The sequence below is a fragment of the Monopterus albus genome, unplaced genomic scaffold (genome assembly GCF_001952655.1).
Source record: "Monopterus albus unplaced genomic scaffold, M_albus_1.0 scaffold34.1, whole genome shotgun sequence".
Classification (NCBI taxonomy): domain Eukaryota; kingdom Metazoa; phylum Chordata; class Actinopteri; order Synbranchiformes; family Synbranchidae; genus Monopterus; species Monopterus albus.
In genome coordinates this window covers 4,084,033-4,104,792 of record NW_018127914.1, presented here as the reverse complement: position 1 = coordinate 4,104,792, position 20,760 = coordinate 4,084,033, and the positions used below count along the sequence as shown (strand labels likewise).

The window sequence follows — 20,760 nt, the reverse complement described above, 5'->3', positions numbered from 1 at the left end:
ACCCCCAATCCACCCGGGCATCTGAGTAGCGAGCTGTGTGGAATAAATAAGCTCTTTCATACAGCATAGTGTGGAGTAGCTCCAGTGTAAACAAGCCTGAGGTAGCTACTTCTAGGCCACAGCAGCTACAGTAGGAGTGTGCTTGGATCAGAACCACTGCCTCGCTGCTGATCACAGGGCATTTGATATTTGAAAAGTCAAATTGTATATTGTATACTTTCAAAATCCTTGCTTTGGGAGTTCACTGGATAGCACCTGAAAACAACTTCCAAGGGTTTGGAGTTTAGCAGCTGGCTTCTCTTAAGCAATAAAAGTTCAGTCAGTCCAACAGAGGAGGAACATTTCAGTGTCTGTTAGGGCAGAGAAACACCAAGCCAACACTTCACCCAGTAGTAAAAATATAAATAAATAAATATATTTTCAACTAAAGTGGAAATGACAAGCAAATTCCTCATGCAGCAGCAACAAAAGCATGAAAACCTTCATTAAAAATGAAGAGTTTGATTACTACATACCGTGGTTTCAGCTGTAATAAACCAATCAGCTTTAGCCACTGTTTGCACTGCCTGTTTTGTTGACTACTCTCATTAGTTTGTCTATCACAGTATAAGATTTATTGATCAATAACAAGCTCAAGGTCTGTTCAGCACATTACAACCACAAGAATAAGAGAACTGCTATAAATACTGACCTAATCTAAACCTCCAGCGACTCAAGTCTGTGTATAGAATCTTTGGTCTGGAAAGCAACTGCTGTACAGCCATAAAAGAAACAAAAATAACCAGTGGGACACAAAAGCCACTTCTGACACTGCTTGTAGAGAATCAGTGACATCTGAAAGACCACAAAACTGCAAGTTCAAATAAGAAGGCAAATGTAACACTACCCCTAAAAAATCCCAATAAAAACATAACACTTCATTCTTTGTTTCCCAAACTGACTCACACCTCTCTTCTCATTTCAACATCACCTCACTGCTGCCCACTCCAGTGGCCATGTGACCTGTCCTACCTCTCATATTCCAGGTTGTCGTGGTCACAGCGGGAATCTTTGTGCTTCTCCCAGTCCTTCCCATGGCGGCATGTCGTCAGTGACACAATGTCCTTCCCGTTGTGTATGTGATGGAGCGCGTTTCTGGTGTCTGACCCGATGCCTGTCAGATAACGCTTCCCTTTGAACATCATCAGGTACTTCCTTCGTGGTGGGATGGTGTTCCTCACCAGCCAGCCCCGCTCTCCTCCCTTCTGGGGGTGATCCTTGGAGAACAGGGGAATGGAGACATCAAAGCCTGGCCTGAAATGTTCTGTGTTGAGGCTGGCTTTGGCTAAGATGGCCTGGCCAATGTTAAAGCCCAGGTCCTCTGTGTAGTTAGGCCAGGTGCCTGAGTACAGGTTGAAGATCAGATGGTTCCTCCCATCATTCCACAATGGGTAACCACGGATACGTTCATCTACATTGGGCACAAACTGTCCTGATAGCTGGTCTCTGTCTAAGGTGTCTATCCCGAGCACAAACAGACATGCTTCACGGGGGTCAGATGTGTAGTACCGTGACTCGCCTATAGATGTCAGGATCTTCCTGTAGCTTTCTGACACACGATCATTTTTCTCTGATGGATATATATACACCCTGAAGCCTTCCCTTCCTCGGCGGCGACACCGAGAGAAGTCAAAGCAGGTCTCCATGCGGCAGCGGCTGTCCTTATAAATGGCAGACCACGCCTGTCGCCGCTGGCGGGGCAACTCAGCCGTCCCAGGGTCTGTCTGGAGCTCATCCAGGTGGGCATAGTGAGGCAGGAAGGCCCGGTCGGTCCAGTTGGGCCAGGGGCGCACCACCTCGCCCCGCTGGCGCGTCAACAGCCGAAGCAGACGTAACTGGACTGCTCCTCCCCAGTAAAAGAGGACCAGCCAGCAGCACGCACACAAGCCCAGCAGAACATACTTCTTACGCGCCTGCATGGGGGCCTGTCACAGTCTCTTTTTTTGGTTCTGTCTCTCTCTCGTCCTCGTTTTCCTTTCCCCTGCCCCTCAGCAATGTAGCCTCACAGGGGCAGCGGACTGCCTTTTGACTTCTAACAAGGGGCTTCTAACAGAGGACAATGTGTTGAAAAGGACATCTCTGCCTCCGAGTGTGGCCCAGTCCACTTTGCCAGTTAGTATGAAGCAGTGCGAGATACCGACTGCCCTCTCTCAGTCTCTTTCTGCCTTCCCCATTTGCTCTCAGTTGTGTGTATTAGCCCGTCACTGCTGTGATGTGTACTGCTGCCTCTGCTGCTGTGCGCATTTCTTCCGTTGCCCAGCCTGGTTGAGAGTGATGAAGGGTGATTTCTCTGCTCTCTCTGGCCAAGCTTGCTGCCTCATGGTGCCTGGCACGACTGCTGTCTGCAGGGGCCCTCCTGGGGAGAAGCAAACAAACAAGAATACAGATCAGCACACAGAGTTGCTGCTCCACAACCAGCAGCTGTGAAACTTCTGTCTCAAGAGATACTATAACTACCATTTTTGATAGCTCAGTGGGTTTAAGCTTTCATTTGGGTCGCTTTTCATTTTGGAAAAATGTATGTAATCTGCAACTCCAATCAAATTTAATACACACAAACACACATATAATCAAATAGCAATAAAGTATCACAGCTGGGTAATGTTTCACAGGCAGCAGAGGAATTTAAACTGTCAAAACCTCTTTCAGCTCAAGCTCAAAGAGAAAACTGGGAAAAGTACGACTCGGTCCATGCTCAAAAACGCATTCTAGTCACATAACAAAACCATTTCTTCGCAGTGTCCACTCCCCGTCTAGCTCTGACTTTCTCGGACTGCCACATTCCCATGAAGAAGATGCATATTTACTGGCTCATATGAGCTGTGATGTGCACCGACTCCTGGAATAGTCTTTTGCGATAGCATGCTGAACCTGAAGCAGCAGACGGGACTAGATATCATCATGCTCTTTAAGCTCCAGTTGAACTGAGCCAGATACAGTTGAGATGCAGCGGAGGAGAAAATAAGAGAGCATTTAGCATCTAAAATGGATATTTGGAATCGCAGGAAGAAAACACATCCATTCACCTCAAATGAAACAAACAAGCTTTTTCTTTTTTAATTACATTTGCAAACTTGCAACGGTTTTTTAGCCTCACATTCTTGCCAAACGTCCCCCCATAACAGCCCTACATGTACAGTGGACTTGGAGTATGTGTGTGTGGAGAACACCTCACAGAAAAAGGCAGTGTTCTTACTGCCAGCTGCCACACAAAGGAAGCTTTCAGGTCTCACCTGGCTGCTCTCTCACTACCTCTCATTCGCATTCCTCAATTCTGCCTCTTCTCCAGCCAAGCAAAAGTGATGCCTGCCTTCTCCACTTGCAATAAAACAAACAGCACATTGGTGATGCGGGTAAACAACCCATCTTCTGATTTCTCCACCTCAAGGGGATAAGAGGAAATAAGGATTTATGTGTGAATTAAACTGCCTTTACCTGTGGCTGTGTATGTATACTGTATGTTTTGGAGAAATTAAGAATTTTAGCTCCCATTTAGCTACTATGCATTTTTTTTAACCTACTATAATTGATTTTCAACAAGATACTGTAATAAACTTAAGGGTCCTAGAATTTTCTGTCCATAATTAAAGATTAAGTTCTAGATCTAATATTAAAAAGCATTTGTGAATATTGCTGTACAAGCAAGTGGGGCTGAAATAGAAAATTAATCAGTTACTAACTGAAGTGCTTTACCCAGCAAAATGGCAAACATCTCTTGAGCCCTCTCCCCAAATGAGCAGATTGTGTTTTTCACACCTAACTGGAAACTGATAAGTGTTACGGTTCTGTTAGTGGGACCAAAAACAACCAAAAAAAAAGTATTCCCTTTACTTTCATAGTTAATTTTTAGTGAAAAACTCAATGCTTCAAAGGAGGGAGGGAGGGGAAAAAATCAAATACTCTATTCATTTGACAGCACAACAGGTGGTGTCTTGTGCTCCAGCAGGAGACTTTGCTAAAACGCAGTCACTCTGATGTTGTCTTTGCTAACGCAAACAAGCAAGCTGTGATAAACAGAACATGACAATACTAAAACATCTGGGACAGAATTACAACACCAAAACATCAAAGTCGCAACGTGACAATGTATTTTAGATTTGACACCACAGATGGACAGTTTTTGGGTAAACAGTAACTCTTATCCGAGCTTGTGAAATGCAGCTGCCTACAGTAGTGTTAGCCTGTCAGTCAAGTGAGGCAGCAGAGACACCGCATTCATCCAAACTTGATTTTTGGAAAAAAACGTGGCAGGCCTAGCAGCAGCATCTAGGCGCATTAAGTGTCCAAGGAAATGAACTCTGACTGTAAGTGTGTGTGAACACAAGAGCTATAGTGATTGCCACACTGCACCGGCTCATTCAGGTTGGCTCATCTGCCTGAGGACATGTTACTGCATGGTTTCTAGCACCATCATCATTTTTACTTCTGTGGCTATGACTGTGGCTGCCTGAGCAGCAAACACTTCAAGACGGGGGAGAACTAGACACATAGGATCCCATAACATACTCCTCATCAATAATTCAATTGCTCCTTTAGTTAAGGCATTGATTTTTCTTTTGTGTTTTTGCTTTTTGTTGCCGTGCTTTACATCCCCTGCCACCAACACATACAGTTAGACCTCAGTCTTTTTCAGGATACACCCCAGTGAGAGATGTGTACGAGCACTGTCCTGGTGTTTTGCGGTTGTGAGGATAATTGATAGTGATGGCAGGAATGTGTAATACAAAAGTGATGGAGGGTGTCATTATGATAATGATGATGGACATAAAAGATTTATCTAACGCTAAGCAGTTTCACGTGGGGACGCCATTGCTTTTGTCCACCTGCCTGCAGTTGTCTTGCCAAAATAACAGGATATTTACATCGATTCAACTGCACTGAGGTCTTTCTAAGATCGACAATAGGAGTTTCCAGCCCCATGCTTAAATTGCCATTTTACAATAAGACAGTATCATTATAGCATAAACCTACAATTTTTCTTAAAAATTACTAACCAGGAAAAATAAATTCCCATATCTTACTGCCTGAAAGCTCCAGGCGTGTGAAAGCCTCTACTGAACACCATTACATTGATCCCTACCATCATACTCCTGTGTGCAAGGACAAACTGTACAATGTCAGTGTGTGGCCATTACGACAAAGCTACATATAATGATGAACGTCAGCCAGTGGAACTCTGGGGCATGTCTGGATCTGGCCAGATGCTATAACATCATTGGAGCTGCACACATACACAGAGTGCCTTTAAGTGGTAAGAGGAGTCCCTCTGTTGGATCAATGATGGATTGTTGTGATTGGGTGACTCGCGCTGGAAAGAGCCACAAGGCTCATTGAACAGAGGGCCCCGAATGTGGAAGGACAAGGTTCGAGGGAAGGTGAAGGCAGGACTCAGAGCTCTATTCTTCCCTAAATTCGTACTTGTCCAGCCTTCCATCATTCTTTCCTTCTATTTAATCATCTCCTTTCCCCTCATCTCTCCATCCTACCTAAGCTGACTGGAGGGTTCCACTTAAACACAGTGCCATTTTTGCACTGTTATCCCCTTTTCAATTATTTCTGCTTCATCCTCAAAAGGGGGCTGTGGGAGGAGGGATGAGTAGGGGCGCAAAACACTTGGTCACAGATATGAAGAATGCACACTCCAAGGCCAACAGTTCTTTGATCCTTTGTGCAAAAAACAGAAGGAAGGTTCATGTACTGAGCAAACAATAAAGTTGTGCCAACACGGCAAAGAGGGGAAAAAATGTACACTACATTCAAACCATCTGAAGTGACACCAGCTTTTCTACATATTCCTAATCCTTCCAGCAAAGGTAGTACCTCTGTAGTTGTTTGATCACCTTATCTCATCTCTATAACAAGCTACTTTTAAAAAGGTACTCGCCTACTGAACTGATTTAAAGTTATAATCATTAGGACTTTAATGAGAGCACACCAGTTTTAAAACTACGTATTTATGGCCTGCATTTTTCAGCAACAGCCATTCAGTGTATTTTCAACCTGTAATTACCTGATGGAGTCATCCATTCCTGCGCTGGATTAAAACTGCCCTCACTGGAAACGAGACATACATACGTTATGATCCAGAGCCAACTTTTTTAATTTAGTCTCATCGATATCAGCCTCACTCTTTTTACACCATATCAGAGCTGTGTTACTGCTAATGCAATCCCAGCATCTCCTAATAAACAAGACAATTTCCTACAAAATAAGACATACTCAGTCTTTTTGACATCTTTTCATCAGTGCTTCCTTTTTAGTTTTTGCAAGGGAACAATGGAACATGAGGGAGAAGCCACAGTGAACTCTCAAACAGCTGCACACCTCTGACTTCTCAGCGAGGTAACCAACTCTACTGTGCTCTGCTGCTGTGTGGAAAACTTGCTGTGCACAGCATGAAATCAGAGCACAGTTACAATAACAAGTGACTATTAGAATAACAAGATTTGTTTAGCGGGACTGTAAACAGATCCTCAAGTTGCACTTCTCTTTTATTTCTGAAAAAGCAGCTGCTCAGTGAGTGGTTATTATAGTACTAAATCACAGTTGCTGATTCTAGCTGTAACAACAGGAGTCGGCAAATCGACTGGGAAATGTTAAGGATTACAACTATTAAAGGGTTGAATTTCTATACTGAATGTATTTAAATTCCCCAGCTGGACTTCTTGTTGAAACACAGTCTGATCCGGTGGACACATGAAGGTGAGAAAGAGGAAAAGGAACATGTTGAGGGAAATAAAAGGTGAAGCTGAAGGACATTAAAGAGGCATGGAAAGGTAGAACGACAAGGGGGAGAAGGACTTAATGATCAATATTTCATTGGTGACAGCTGAACCCACTCCCTATACCGCCTGCCCTTGATCTCTTCCTCTCTGAGGGCCTTAAGGGCTTCACTCAACTGTTTCTACCTGCAGTTTTCCACAGAACACTATTAAGGCATTCAGGGATAGAACTGAAATGTGCCATCCCATCCGTCTACCTTGAATTGTGTACACAGCAGCTTATTCAACTGTGTTTATGCAGGCTTTGATATAAAAAAAAAAAAAAGAAATCTGATATGCTCTGAAACTGATATCCTGCTGCAGGAAATTCAGCAGTTTTCAATTGGTGTTTTTCTTCCACCAAAGTGGGCATTTTTTTCCTAAAGAGATTTCTGTCTGGCTTTCATTTATTTGTTCGATTTGCTGTTTTTTGGCCACACTACCAGTGATGAGCGAAAGTGACACTGTAGCGCTCAAAAATGAAATCCACTGCCATTATAGCCATTCCCCAGGTAGCAGAGTCATTGCCACTGTAAGAGCAGCAGCAGTAGCAGTATTATTATGTCAGATATTATTTGGGTGGTGACACAGAGCAGGTTGTAAATAGGTAGTAAAGCCTGGTAAAGAGGGATTTCCATCCCTTCTCAAATGGCACAGTTAGCTTGGAAAAGAGTCCGCTTGAATAGTGGAAGTCGAACATACTCACATCCTGGATGATTTCAGGGTAAAAATGCCAGTGTTCTGTGGCAGCCGGCCTTTCATTGGCTTTTTGTAGCTGTACTGTATGTGCCTGAGTGTCTGTTTAAACTAAGCACAGTGTTTTTATCTGAGCTAAAGCTAGCGACATATTGGTTCAGTGAAATGAAGTGTTTTGAAGGAAACACAAATCTTGTGGTAAGATGGAAGGTTGAGCTGAGCTAAAATTAAATCCTGGACTCTGTCATTAGAGGCCTGAGAGAAGCGACAGTGTGACCAGGGACCAAAGGACAGCTGTGATGCACTGTTGTGTTTGGCAGTGATTCTCCACTTTTTTCACTTGTGACCTCTTCAAATGAAGCTACTGTATGTCTATTTGCAACCTCTTGCATAAATCACTGACTGGAGATTGCTTTAACAAAATAGCCATTTTTTTCTTGTACAATTAAATTTATCTGGCAATAATTTATGGTTGTAATTCTTAAAATTTCACTCCTAGTTGACTCTGGCAACAGCCAGTGTTACTGTGGTAACAACAATTGCAGTTTAAAACTAGGTCCCTAAATTATAAATGCAGTAAACACTCCCTGAGCTGCTACTTTGTCAGACATTCAACACAGGAACAACAGGTTTAACCGTTTACAATAAAGCCAAACAATCTCATGTTGTAATAATAAAAGAAGTCAGTCAATAATTGACCTTTTTCCATCATACATGAAAACCAATCTGATTTCATGCTGTACGTGGAGTAAGTCATTTTCCACTATTCCATTTTTATAGATGCTTTTTGATAACCGATCGTGGTCAGCTGTAGCCGCAGTGATGAACATACAGTGTTTCTGGTGGTTTGTGGTTATGTCACAATAAAAGCCACCCCATGTTTTGCCCATTGAACACTGCTAATGTGAAGCCAGCAGCGGGAGATGTTGGGCTTGTATTACCAATAACTTCATTCAGTTCTCATAGAGTGTAAAGAGGTTGTATCACTGAATCAAATTATACTGGATTACACACGTGTATGGAGGCAACCTGAATCCAGTATAGTAGTGGCCAATTCCACCAGTTATACTGAAACCTACAACAGAGAAATAGTATGAAATATTTGGTAGTGTACATAATATTTCATTAAACTCTTCCACTACGGATTAAAAGCGTGACGATTAGTGGTAAATAAGCAACTTTTTGGAACCAACATTTTCTGCTCTTCTTATTCTGTTTCTCACCACATGACCTCCCAAATTTATCTTGTGGCCTCTTTGGGCATCTTGACCCCCATGCTGAGGACCACTGTGTTGGTGAATGTGACCCCCATGCTGAGGACCACTGTGTTAGTGAGGGTTTTTTTTGTTACAGAGGATACAGGTATTTGTGTATATGCTCACATATGTGTTTTTATAGGCTAAAACAGTGAATGGCTGCATAATAACAAGGCTGTCTTCCCATAACTTTCTGGCTATCTCCAACCTGAGCAGGAGTCACTGAGTCTGTGAGGTTTGTCTATTTGTGGCAAACCAAATAAATCCTGCTGCGGTGAAATAAAGGCGCTGTCTCCCCTGACAAGCCTGCATTAAAAGCTTATAACTGGTATGTGATCCATGTTCTATTTTCTGTCCTCACCTACTTGTTGCCCTTTGGAATTGAGGTTTTCTCTGCGCTCCCACACACCATGTGCATATTATTAGCAAACAGAAGTGCATCCATACACCCATTTTGTTGTGTTGAACAAAATGGCTTTTTACTGTATGAAAAATAACCTGTCTCGCTGTCTGCACGCAGCTACGAGAGTATTTTTCTATTAACTCGACCACCTCAGAACCATAATGGCCATAAACTTAATCAAGCGCTGGTTCTTTTACGAGGCCATTTTCATAATATGGGAGAAAGTACGTTTTTCTCCACCTTAATAAAACCATACTTGCTCAGCGTGGGCAGAAGGACTCTGACACGGTTAATAAGATGTTTACGTCGAGCTGAATGCCCTGCAATGCAAGCAGCATCCCAACTGTGCTCACATCCCAAACCCAGCATAATTACAAGCTGGGTTGATTAATTATGTCTCAACAATATGCTGCACTCTAACGCCACAAGGGCTAATTAAGAGAATGAACAAGATTGGTAGGAACAATTATTAGGGGGTTCAAGCTCACATTCTGAACTTGGCAAAATGGACAGAAAATGTGTGGATCAGGCTGTATCACACAGACACACAGCAAATACCGTGGACAAGTCTGAGGACGCCCATCCTGCAAGTACACTGCTCTGTGCCTCTGACCACACATGCACACGTGCATACGCACACACACACAGCAGAAGCAGCTTGTAGCAAAATCCATCTGCCTTATTAACCGGTCCTGCTGACAGTGCATCCTACCTGCAACTCTTCTTATCTCTGCAGCTACGGCCTGGAGACAGTCCTATCGCCAATCTCAGTTGCGACTGACCTATAAACAATCTGACCTTGACAACACAGGGATGATATACAATATGTGACCCAAGGATAAGGAAGAAAGGGCACATTCCAGACAGGGTCCAATTAGTAGAGGGTCCTTGACATTTGAGATTAAAGTAGTAGTTTTGCAGATTATGTTTTGAAAGGATTCCCAACCTTGCAAAGGAAAGATGTTAAATCTCTTCCTCTTTATTGTGTTATTTATAAACCTAGTGCTAAACTAGAGTATACCAGTATTAACACTGCAATTGCATAGAATAATCACTGAGAGTTATTAGCATTTAAAGGGTGCACTCTAATATTCTCAGCCTCTCTAATGAATGCCTTGATTATGGAAATGCCCACCACTTCTAGATTATGAATACACCTCTGTAGTGGCCAGTGCTTCCACAAGAAACAATGTGTTTCTCTTAATCACCAGGGAGAGTATTAAAAAGCCATCATGAATGCAAAATCCCATTAAGACTATGGCGTTGCCATTACAATAGTGTCATTTCATAAATCGGATGCAATCCATAAACAATGTGCCATCAGGAGCCGCCCTCCCCTCCAGCCTTTCTGTGTACACATGATAATTGACAATCACTTTTATTGGCTATGTATGTTACACACAAGGAACTGGTCTCCAGTACAGAACTGAGGAAGCCATCTGCAGCACCAACTCACACACACACCCATGGCAGCACTGTTCGTGCAAGTTGCTGCTCTGGCCATTGGAAGCAACTTGGGGTTCATTGTCTTGCCCAAGGACAATGACATGTGGACTGGGAAGAACAGGAATCAAACTGCCCACCTTCCGGTTGGGGGATGACCGCTCTATCTCCTGAGCCAATTACAGCATTTTATTTGGAATCACTGAAGTCACCATATTTTTCCATCAAAACATAACTAGGGAGGTGTAATCAATTTCCGCAATGAACAGCAGCAGTACTGTTTGTTTCTCTGGGAATCGTTAATACATGGAGCACTTAGTAGGATGTCAAAGCAGGTAATTTTCAGCTTTCCTGAGCCATTAGCCAATATATCTTGAATGCAAGACAAACAGAAGCCAGATTACTTTTTATTTTGAGTGCTTTAAAAAGATATAGCCCTGTGGCATATTTATACTAAAACTAAGCTGTTATGTAGATGTTTGAAAACAGTTATGTAAATAGAAATCCCTTACAGCTCAAGAAATTTCAAATTACAGAATAGAGAGAAGTATGTGGCTGCACCATCTACTGTCACTGTCTTCATCAGCAGCCTATAAAAGCCTGGTTTGTAAATGTTTGTAAAATATGTTGAGACTTGACAATCAGGGTACTTTAGAATTATGATTTTGATAGTGCTGCTGGATATTTTGCATGCAGAAACAATCTGGCAGCTGAACTCTGGCATCATTATTTAATAATCTTGGATGGTAGCAGTAACGTGCAACAAGCAGCCCATCTGTCCAGTAAGAGAAGCAGATCATCTGCTAAATCTCAACTTGTGTGCAGCCCCCCACCCCACAAAGCTCAGATAGTGGGCTTGGGACTTAGAACACACGCAGAACATAACTTGTCCATCTACAATGGCATGAGAATTGCCATTAAGGTCTCTAAAGGCATCCACTCAGTCTAATACGCGCGGCAGTCTGTCAGAAAATTCCACCAGCTATTCAGCCTACCAGTCACATAATGACACTGAGATCCGTTGCTGGTGCCAGTAGCAGGTTCATCCAGTTCTGAGAAGGGAGGTTCAGTGTCTCCTGTCCCCCGAAGCGCAATCAGCACAGTTACGCACAGAAGTGCTGAGGGTCCTGCTCTAGCGGGGTTGGCTACAGCTCAGTCCCCCTTTGACACCAGCTGTTGAGGCTCAAAACACCAACTTCTCCGCCGTGGGGCAACCCCGCTCTCGATTTAGGAGTCCTACAACATGATTAAGTTACAACATACTGATATAGCACCAACATATTCACTATCCAAAGAAATAATGTACAGGCGGAGTCCCCCGCCCCCACCCCCGTGCTTGTCCTCAAATTTCACAGATCTCTGAGCAGCCGATATGACGGGCTCTCCTTTATTATCCAGCATGCTCACCTCTCAGTCAGAGCACCGTGGTCCACACATCATTACGCCCTGCTGTTCCCTCAGCCACCTGGATTTACCCAAAAAAGACTCTTTCAAACAAAGACTGTGGTGATAATCCAATGGTGAAATAAAGTGCCCCATCTGCACTTACTGTACAGTGAGTTTAACTTGTCGACCATCTGGCACCATTTTATCTATGTACAATGGCTACGGGTAGGCTATAACAAAAGGTCTTTTAGGTTGTACGGTACAAGACCGTGAGAGCTGCCTCAAACCTCCAACACTTGACATCTCAACATTCAATTAAGCAGCGTGAGTGACCAAAGTGCGCTGCCGAGAGAAATACAAACAGCGGGACCTGACAGCATTACGGCTACTTTAAGGTGAAGAACGCACTTTACAGAAATATATCCACATCCACAATCACCATCACAACCTGTGCCTTTGCCATATAACAGTGGACAAAGAAGCGCTTCGTTGTATTTGTGTGAAAACGAGCTTGCAGTGGTGTTTGATATGCCTTTAGACAAGAGGATGAGGTCCGCAAGAGCCAAATGAGGAAAACCTTGAATACAGAAAACGTAATTCATGGTCTCAGCAGAAACATTGTTTTATCCATGATTACTCAGATGCATCTACAGTAAACATAGAAGGTAGAAATCACCCAGTTGGCCCTGCTGCGCTCCGACTTCTCCCCGACAGAGAGCTCGCCCTTACCGGGGTGCACACCACGGCCGTGCATTTGCGAATAGATTCAGCGTGCAAGCGTAGGACTCCCCATCCGGATATGAATGATGAATGTGCCTGTTAAATTGTCCATTTTCCATATCCACAACAGTTCACACACGACCCGCCCCCGGGCGGTGGTGATTGGTTCCCAGGCTCCCGACGTCTTCACAGCACCGTAAAGAAAAACACACACATCTGGGAGGGACCCCGTGCAGCTGGAGCGCTTTGGAAACACCGAATTACGCACACGAATTGTCACATTTCTCAAGGCCCATTTCAGTACTGTCCACTGTTTGTCATGGCTGAGTACAGCAGTCTTGTCCCCTTTGAGTATGGTTTCAAACAGGCGGCGGGCTGCTAGCTGTAGAACCTGGGCCTCCAGTGGGCATTTGTGACTTTGCATAGACTCATCAAAGAGAATTGAGTTGTTTTATCAGTTGAATCCTTTAAGAGAAGACCTGACTGTTACAGACTAGCGGTGATAGGAGTAAGCTGCTACTCAAGTTTCTTTATTTTGGCAGCGGACATGCACACGCTCCGCATAAGAGGATCTGTCCGGCTTGGGGAGGCCCAAGAGAAAATTTGATTAAAATAGTCCACACCACCAGCAACACGATTTTGTCGTATACTTTATATAACCTCTTGTGCTGACGAAACAAATGTATTCCAGGTGCTGTGCAGCTGTCAATCCCTGCGCATTTAAAGGGGCACAGGACAAAGCTGGGAGTGACAGCGCCTCGGCGCCAGAGTGAAGCCGGTGTCTGAGACTCTTGCGCCACTTTGCGTTCAAATAAAGTAATTCTCCTTCATTTGGTTGCTTCTATTTTTGTCTTGCTTGGGTAGAATATCTTTTCTCTGGATCCGTCTTTTGGCTCTGGCGCAGCACTGAACCGAACCAAGTGTGGAGAGAGGCAGACAGGGCAAGCAAGACTAAAGACCGGGCGTCAGAGGCTTTCTGAGGATCAGAGACAGCTGTCCCAGTCTGACAAGGACTACATTAAAAAAAATGTACAGTTTTTAGGAAGATGAATTAACTGACTAAATCATAGTAACCCTGACAACTGAAACGAAGGCTACACGTTTCTTCTTCTCCTTATTATTATTACAGCAGCCTGTAAGAATAAATAAATTACGCATAAAATTACCTCTTAGCTGATTATTAAAATACTTAATTTTCTGTGGCTCATCTAATCAATTAGCTGATTAGCTGCTTCAGCTTCACTACAGCACTCTGCAAAGACAGCCTACTGTTCTCAATGACACTGAAGTCAACTCCACCTGATGAAGCCAAGTGGACAGCAGATTTTATGTAATAAAGCTGTTCATAAGTTCAAAAATGAATATTAAAGCTGTAACATCTTCATTTGTCCAGGCTTTAGTTTTGATGTCCAGCTTAATTTTGGCATGTTCAAACTATATGGGTTATTATTCTAAATCAATTCGATTTGACTGTATTTCTTACTGTAATTCATTATCTTAATAAGATCAGAATTGAAAATGTGGTAAGAGACCAAATATAAAATATATCTAGTATACCATAAATAATGCAGCCAATATGAGAAGTGGGTAACTTGAGCTTACACAGGCTGTGTGGAGAAGACTACATGCATTATTCAGTAAAGTCTAAAATTCAATTTACCTGCATTGGGAAATCATAAGGACCCCTTCATGGACCTTTGCTAGTCCCCATGGTGAGCCCTATAACTTTATTTTACTTTTTTGGTCTTATTCTGCAGAAAATTTCTTGTGATATACACCAGTTTAAGCGGGTGGATACACTTTTTCTGCTGGCTGAGGTTATCAGTAGTCACATGTTTATACACCCAGTGTTCAATTTATCAGGTACACTTAAGTAGTGTTTAGGTAATGAAGTACGTATAACTCAACAGTTCTGCAATAAATCCTCCTCCATAAAGGCAGTAATGTTCAGTTTTAGAGAGGTGTTGATTCAATGGTATGATCCTTTTAGAGAATTGTTTTGTTCTGCTGTTTAAATGGATATTTTTATTTAGCTTACCAGCTTTGATATAAACAAGGTGAATAAAACAATAGAAACTCGCCTCATAATTAAACAACAGACACACCTCTCAGTACACCGCTGCAGTTTAACCAAAATTATCATAAAGTTGATTCATCACCTCCCTAATAGTCTCATTATCACCTCCATGAAGGTATGACTGTTATACCAGGCCACGTAAAAGTAGGATGTTTCTATCTCCAATATTTCCCACGTAACGTGAATGCAACACTAGGCTCCTCCCAAACCAGACCTGAGAGTTTCTATCCCTGAGTATTGTTTGTCAGGCAGCGGTCGCCTACGAAATCCTGACGCTTTCGCCAAGTACGATTGTAAAACCATCGCATAGTTCCGGAACTAGTGGGTCGCCTGACAGCGCTAATTCAGTTCAATAAATCCCCAGGCAGTCGATTGTTATATATCGATCATATGGTCAACGTTGCTATTGGCGTGTTGACCAACAAATATCTGTAAGAAGAGGTAGGCAACGCTTTGGTTAAGACTCACAAAAAAGCGGGATTCAGATTTTAACGTTGTCTTCAAACTACTATGGCTGGTTTTATGCCAGACTGCTGCTAGTCCGGATCTGACTTTGAAATAGTTATGTACTGTAAACACAGGGCTCCAGACTGCAAGTCGCATTTTGAGACTAAATTAATTTAAGATAATGCACAAACGAGTAGAAATGGTGGGCAGACGTAACAAACTCCGCGATAATGTCGTGGCAACGTTCATCCGCAGGCCTGTCGCTCGTCTCATGGCTCAAATGTGTCGATCCACACCGAGTCCGCGACACACGCGTCACCCCTGAAACCCCCTTTTTGCATTTTGAGTCTATTTAGACTCTTTTTGTATTAGAAACTTTTTACTTGAGCCTCCTGTGGTGTATCAGAGTCCTGGTGTCGCTGTGAACTTTCTGATTTTACATCCCCCTTATACTATATACTTATACTATAAGTTATAATATATGAATAAAATAATAGCCTAATCATCATTAGTTATCATTATCATCATGCTGACTGCTAGGCTACACTAAAATCATACTACATAAAGAGGTGGAAACCTTTTCTAGAGTTGATTTTCCTATTTATTGTATTCCATAAGTCTCCCTCTCCCTGAATTTCATTATAAATATAGGCTATGCACATTGCATAGTAAGGGTATTTCAAATAATTAACACAAAATAAATTCTTTCAGTCTGGAGCCCTGAAATATAACATGCTCTTGGGCGCCATATCAAAACATTTACAGCAATCTATTCTTTGTAATGTTAAAGCAATAAAATGTGATTTATTCACATTAAGAAAGCCTTCCATGCTATGCAAGCCGAAGCCTTTTATTCAAGAAGCTGGACCAGTTACTCTTGAGAAAATCATGCAGATCAGAAGCTTTAACTTTAGATTTGCAATGTGTTTACACATTAGGAGGCACCGTTTGGTCTTTGTACATGACCTTTGACCTCAGCTCTGTATCTTCTGGCTGATTCTACTGAAATGATCTACCAGAGTACTTTGGTCAGCAGTGAGAATCCTGGTTTTGTAACCCTACAAACTTGCTATTCGCTCTCTAAAGGCTGAATTCTCAGTCTTCTGCCAGCTTTTCTTTTTTACACCATTTTCACGTGTATTAACTGTGTAGCTGTTTTGCGTGTGTTTGTGTGACTGTATAATGTGTTCTCCCCCTTCTCTACAGCCAAAAGTAAGAATGTTATTCTCACAGTTCATTGCTTTCTCTCCATCTATCAGCTAGTTGTTCTTGTAGTTGGGGTCAGGTGAACATAACATGCTGGCACCACAGGCAGATCAGGTGAGGACACTCGAAAAATGGGAGAAAAACTGGCAGGAGGACAAAATTGGTTTCCATCAGCCTCATGTAAACAAGTAAGGATCCTAGTTTCATCTGCCTACTCAGTGGGATGAGGGAGAATAAACATCTTCCAAATGTATATGTGATTTAATAAGATTACATCAACTTTAAATGCACATTACCTCCTCTGGTCAGCTTGTGAAAATGTCACAAAAGCTACACATCGAGCCTTCGCAGTTGCTGGTCCCAAACTCTGGAATGATTTACTGCTGTCCATTAGACAAGCCTCTACCTCGTCTGTTTTTAAGTCTCTTTTAAAAACTCATTTATTTTCCCTGGCATTTTGATATTTTATTTTTGTGTTGATTTTAGTCATTTTTTATATTGATTATATTTTATATTGTTGTTTGTGGGTTTATAATTTATACTGTTTTATTGCAATGTACAGCACTTTGGTCCACTCTGGTTGTTTTTAGTGCTTTATAAATAAAGTTGGTATGGTATGGTATGGTATGGTACACAAACAGTTATTTACAAATAACTACTGACTAAACTAATTCAGCCTTAACTTTGCCACCTCACACCCAAATCACACTGTGATTGCATGTTGGTGATATCCAGATGTGTGTTTTTCATAAAGGCGTACAGTATAAAGGGATTAATGATATAACCTGCACTATTAAAAACAGAAAGGAATGTCTGGTGGTTTGCTGTTTACAGTGTTGTGTTTTCTATTTTCAATAGGGTGCTGGAGAACAATATTCATAAAGTTCTCGCCGGACGAACAGGGGTTAGCTTCTTCTTCCCCCTCTGTGGGAAAGCTGTAGATATGAAGTGGTATGAAGAAGCTTATATCTTATACGAGAGATCACAGTGCTAACATTTTCAGTTATCACTGATATATCAAGCTTTGCACAGCCTATAATTAAAACATATTCTCAGTGATAACCACAGCCTGCTCTAAATTCCTTTCTCTTAGGCTAGCAGACATGGGCCATTCTGTGGTTGGGGTGGAAATATCTGAGAAGGCTATAAAACAGTTCTTTGAGGAGAACAACTTGACCTACAGTGAAGAGCCTGTCCCTGCCATACCTGGCATGAAGGTTTACAAGGTAGGTGAACTGTATATTCATTACATGTTTATTCAGAGGACTACTAAAACATTCAAGCTATGCGGATTATTTGTGCTTACCAAATGCACTGCACATCCCGTGTGTGTTATGCTTTAACACGCGCAGTGGGGATTCACAGGAAATGATGCAACATTCAATTTGATGTTAGCGTTTACACTTCCTGCTCCTACAACTGTATCAGCTGGATTAGCCAAGAGTGTCCACTACTGCTACTTCACCGTGAAAGTATTCACATGGGATAACATGGTGGCTTTTATAGTGAATGTATCTGACACTGAGGGCTAACCATGATTGTAATATGAGCTGTACTAAATGAACTAAAACACTAAAGGAAAAAAATACTAATATTGCAATAGTAGAGTTTAGTTAAAACATTAATTAGGTGGGACGCCCCTCTATGAATACTCACATAACCCTGACAGTAAAAACACAGTGCTACCAATACACATGCGCTGACAGTAAAAACACAGTGCTACCAATACACATACGCTAAGAAAAGGTTTCTCAGTATTAGAACGTTATAGCACAGAGAATTACTTGCTCAAACTAAATGTTGCATGTACAGACATAGAACAAAATGTTAATCCACACCATCTTTGTTCCACAGAGCTCAGAGAAAAATATCTCCTTATATAAATGTGACCTGTTTAATTTCTCCAGGTACGTAAAATGTGTACTTAATCCCTTTTAAAAGGGGTTAAATTATTTACTTGCCGTTTCTTCTGCTTAACTTTACAGCTCCATCAGGGGTCAGTTTGGGGCAATTTGGGACAGGGGATCTCTAGTGGCCATCAACCCGAGAGACAGAGAAAAGTAAGACGAGATTACACAGCACAAAAATCACATAAAAGATTTCCATCTCATGTTATTTTTGCTGCTGGTGTGAAGTCTTGTCCATAGGCCTGCTCAGGTTTTGCTCTTGGTGTGAGTTATGATCACCACTTTCTCTTCCTGTAGAATCACCACCACTGTCCACATCTGTCTTGACAATATAATGTTTGATAAATGACATCCAAGAACCCTTATATGAAATTACACCCACTGGAAATGTTGAATTATGTTTTACTTTATTCTAAGAAATATGTTTGATAACATTTTGACCATACACCTCATGATTAATATTCTCTTACAATACCACAGGTATAGTTCTCTGCTGACTTCTCTGATGGCCAAAGATTGCAGATACCTAGTGGCCACTTTGCTGTACAATCCTGAACTATATAAAGGTAACTGTCCATGTTGTGTCTTAAACATCAGACTGTCTGAAGATTCATGCACTATCTCATCATTTATATTTTAAAAATGTTTGAAGGCGGCCTGCGTTTGGTGAAAAGCTGTGACTGATTTGTATTCCAGGTCCTCCCTTCTTGGTGCCTGATGAACAAATTCACAGTCTGTTTGGTGAGGATACAATCATGGTTAAGTGTTGAAGAGCACTATTGTACTGTAGGAAGTGAAACTTGGATACCTGGTAGATATGCACATATTGAGATGGGAGATTAATTTAGTCTTTAATTGTGCATTTCCTTTCCTCAGGGAACAGCTGTGATATCGAGCTGCTGCAGTCAGAGGATGCCATGACAGACAGACAGCGAGACTGGGGGCTGGACTACTTCACTGAACATGTACACCTCATCACTCTAAAGAGCAGCTGAACACTGGCTTGGAATAGAGTTTAGAAAAGCAGATGTGGGGCATTTTATTGTAAAGTCCTGGGCATTTTTTTTTTCTTATTGAGCTCCATTTCAGGGGAAATTGAGGGTGCATGGGAATAAAATACCAAGAGAACTTTAAATTTTAAAAGAATTGTACCATTTTAAATGGCTAACAAAATAAAACATTGTGTAAAAAGATGTCTGGCTTTACTGATGCATGCTGGATAGTTGACAACTGCTACTGACACTTAAACTGCAAATAGGCACAGACACATAGAACATGATGCAAGTCATAAAATTCAAATATCAAAGTAAGAAAAAAAATAGGTTGAAGTTGGTCAAGTTTACACATTAGTTCTTATAAGCCTAGAATACTAAAAGTGGCCTTAAATGAATCATCATAGCATTAATACGGGGTACTTTATAAAAACCAATAGCAGATTAATAAAAATCTATGAGTATATCTCAATAGTCAACAAGTATTCTTAAAGAATGTTAGTCTATTTAATCATAGGTGCAGTTCAAAAACATTTATACCTTTTGGGAACATGCGATGAAGGTAATTACAGTTGTAGGCTATCTGTTTTTATCGCAATCTCTGAGAAGTCCAGCTCCCTGTTTAACCTCATGAACAAACCATTATAAAACTAGCAATATGCTGTAAATCCCAGCAGCGTCTAAACTGGGATCGGCTGATCAGAAAGTATTAACACCATACGAAAATCCACAACCATGTTTTACAACTGGGATTTTTGACAGATGTCATTAGCTTCAAATCACATTTAGAAGCAATACTCAAAATTAGCAAAGTATGATTCCGATAATACAAGATTAAGGATGTCCGAGTGGCTGAAGACCACAAACTCAACAATGGGATTAACAATTATAAAAATCAATCGTGACACCGCGTCACAGGGTCCATCTCCATCCCATTGGCTGTTGCCTGGATACAGTTCCTAACATCGCAACCCGGAAGAAGAAAGGAGCATAAAGTTGGCCAAACTAAGTTTTGTTCGCAGAAATGCCGAAAAATCCCGAAGAGACGAAAAACGTAGGTTGCCAAATTGAAATTGAATTTATAACAATACTGAAATATTACGTAAAATAACAGATTCAAATGTTTCCAGTTATTGGCCTGTTTGTGCCGCTAACTTTAATTTAAAGTGTCAACGTGACCTATTTGTAAAGTTGCAATTTATCATAAAGGTACACATCTTGCGTTAAAGTTCTGGTTGACATTAATGTACCTTTCAGGTGAGCGTGCCGCATCCAGGCCACTGGGTTTGGAGTGATGAACCCAAAACGGTGGAGTTTGTCAGGTGAACAAATGACTAGTACACTGCATATGCTAGCTGACATTCATAACCCGGCGTTAAACCATAATACAGTAAACGTCTTTTCTCTCTTCTAGTTCTAGTTCAGCA

The 20,760-nt window shown here is 41.7% G+C and overlaps 2 protein-coding genes and 1 long non-coding RNA gene across 7 annotated transcripts in view; 2 read left to right on the top strand and 1 right to left on the bottom strand.

Annotated features, from left to right (window-relative positions):
* Positions 1-20,760, bottom strand: part of ext1c (exostoses (multiple) 1c) — a 77,074-nt gene that overhangs the window by 55,986 nt on the left and 328 nt on the right. For 2 of the 5 annotated variants that reach the window (XM_020597530.1, XM_020597529.1), the window contains exon 2: positions 1,012-2,395. In XM_020597530.1, coding sequence (XP_020453186.1) covers positions 1,012-1,958 — 947 coding nt within the window. In that variant the 5' untranslated portion in view covers positions 1,959-2,395. Of the gene's footprint in view, positions 1-1,011; positions 2,396-3,272; positions 3,433-12,660; positions 12,730-20,583; positions 20,656-20,760 lie in introns of those variants that run through there. The other 3 variants (XM_020597533.1, XM_020597532.1, XM_020597534.1) reach the window with 3 other exon arrangements.
* Positions 15,032-19,515, top strand: LOC109958687 (probable thiopurine S-methyltransferase). The gene is made up of 9 exons (XM_020597536.1): positions 15,032-15,222; positions 16,488-16,622; positions 17,293-17,385; positions 17,528-17,660; positions 18,289-18,341; positions 18,420-18,494; positions 18,822-18,907; positions 19,038-19,082; positions 19,218-19,515. The coding sequence occupies exons 2-9, from the start codon at positions 16,525-16,527 to the stop codon at positions 19,334-19,336; spliced, it is 702 nt and encodes a 233-aa protein (XP_020453192.1). The 5' UTR covers positions 15,032-15,222; positions 16,488-16,524; the 3' UTR covers positions 19,337-19,515.
* LOC109958688 (uncharacterized) lies at positions 20,265-20,760 on the top strand. The gene is made up of 3 exons (XR_002274717.1): positions 20,265-20,387; positions 20,591-20,655; positions 20,748-20,760. It is a non-coding gene; the product is annotated as an uncharacterized LOC109958688 (long non-coding RNA).